The following is a 1,638-nucleotide window of genomic DNA, read 5'->3' as shown; positions in this document are numbered from 1 at the left end:
CAAACGTATAGTGAGGGTCTGCTGGGAACGTCCGTCAGAGTCTCCCGTCAGAGGGAGCTTCAACTCACACCTCCGGGGGAACTTCGAACACGTTCCAGGGGAGGTGGGGGACATTGAGTCTGAGTGGGCCGTGTTCCATGCCTCCATTGTCGATGTGGCTTACTGAAGCTCTGGCCGCAAAGTTGTCGGTGCCTGTCGTGGTGGCAACCCCCAAACTCGCTGGAAGTAGGAGTCCTGTTGGGTCTTTTTGGCCTGTGGGACTTTAGAAGCAGCTGATGGGTACCGGCAGATTTTCTAGTCTTTTCATACCTTTTAGCTAGGCTAGATAAAAGGTAGAATATCAAAAGTCTAGATAAAAGTTAGATCTAAGTTTTAGCTAGCATTCCTCAAACCTCTCGTTAGTTGTGACTTTACCCGTTTCCCACCAGGTCGGACCCTGGGGCCGGTCTCTTCTCGGCGGGACATACGATTTTTGGATCTCCACAGTCCTTCTCATCGGAATTGTCGCCACAGTCGTTCTGATTATTGCATGTTAGCGTTGAGTTGATGCAGCGCCCTGAAACAGCAGGAACTCTAATAAAATCTGAACCAGGAGAACAGAAACGTTTCAGTTTCTGCAGAACAACAAAGACCGCTCACCGTTCTCACACTTGAAGTCATCACCACAGTCCACGGCGGGCAACTGGCACTGCTTGGACGGGTAGCAGGGCCTCTCCTCCGTTAGCTCCTCACTGCAGGTCGAGCCACCAAACTGGGACGGGATCAGGACGGACCGGGTCCGAAACTAAAACCAGAGAGAGATTTTTTTAAATGCATCTTTTTCCTTCTGACTCCAAGCAGTTGAGGCTGCCCGTTGTAGTGGAAATGTGAGTATCTTCTCAAGAGACAGTCCTGTTAACKCCACCTTTTTCATCCTGCCTGCAACATCTCAAAGTTTGAATAATGACTCCTGTTAAYTCATCTGATACTTCACCCTYAGRCCTTAGAASAAAGGCTAGACTTCCTGTCGCCAGTTAATTTGTTTATCACCTCTTTCAGAATAAGATTGGAATAAACATTGTTTGATATCAAAGGGCCCCTGATGTTAAACAAAGGCGAGACAGACACATCAAAAGACTCCCATCAGATTTATCTGTGGGTCAACAACGCCACCCTGTGGACATTTTATCTATTAACCCTGAAAATATTTTATTTATTTTTCACCCATGTTTTCCGTTTATAACTATAAAAAGCATCTGTGAAGTGTCAAAACAATACATTGGTACTCTGATTTAATTACTGTAATAATCATGACATTGTTTAGTAACTTGATCTGGTTTAATTAACTATCACTGTTGGTCTGTTACATGTCTGGAGGGTGTCATGTGACCACCGCAGAAAGTTTTAACCAATGAGAAGTTCCGTTGTGAACAGGGAGTATTTCATTGTTCTGCCATGTAGTGAGTTCTGAAGAAGTGTTTGAAGAGAAAGCAGTAGTTTTTTTAGCTCCAGCTTCCCCCATCCCGGGGCGAAGCCATTCTTTTCCACTTTTACTTTTTTTTGTATTTATACACTCACCGGCCACTTTATTAGGTACACCTGTCCAACTGCTCGTTAACACTTAATTTCTAATCAGCCAATCACATGGCGGCAACTCAG

At 45.1% G+C, this 1,638-nt stretch overlaps 1 protein-coding gene across 1 annotated transcript in view; it reads right to left on the bottom strand.

Moving 5' to 3' along the window:
• Nucleotides 1-1,638, bottom strand: part of LOC106530356 (complement component C6) — a 17,136-nt gene that overhangs the window by 12,284 nt on the left and 3,214 nt on the right. The window contains exons 5-6 of the mRNA XM_014025952.1: nt 640-784; nt 415-556 (exon numbers count right to left, since the gene is read on the bottom strand). Coding sequence (XP_013881406.1) covers nt 415-556; nt 640-784 — 287 coding nt within the window. The remainder of the gene's footprint in view (nt 1-414; nt 557-639; nt 785-1,638) is intronic.

Source organism: Austrofundulus limnaeus, unplaced genomic scaffold (assembly GCF_001266775.1).
Source record: "Austrofundulus limnaeus strain Quisiro unplaced genomic scaffold, Austrofundulus_limnaeus-1.0 Scaffold512, whole genome shotgun sequence".
Taxonomy (NCBI): Eukaryota; Metazoa; Chordata; class Actinopteri; order Cyprinodontiformes; family Rivulidae; genus Austrofundulus; species Austrofundulus limnaeus.
This window is presented reverse-complemented; position numbering and strand designations above follow the sequence as displayed.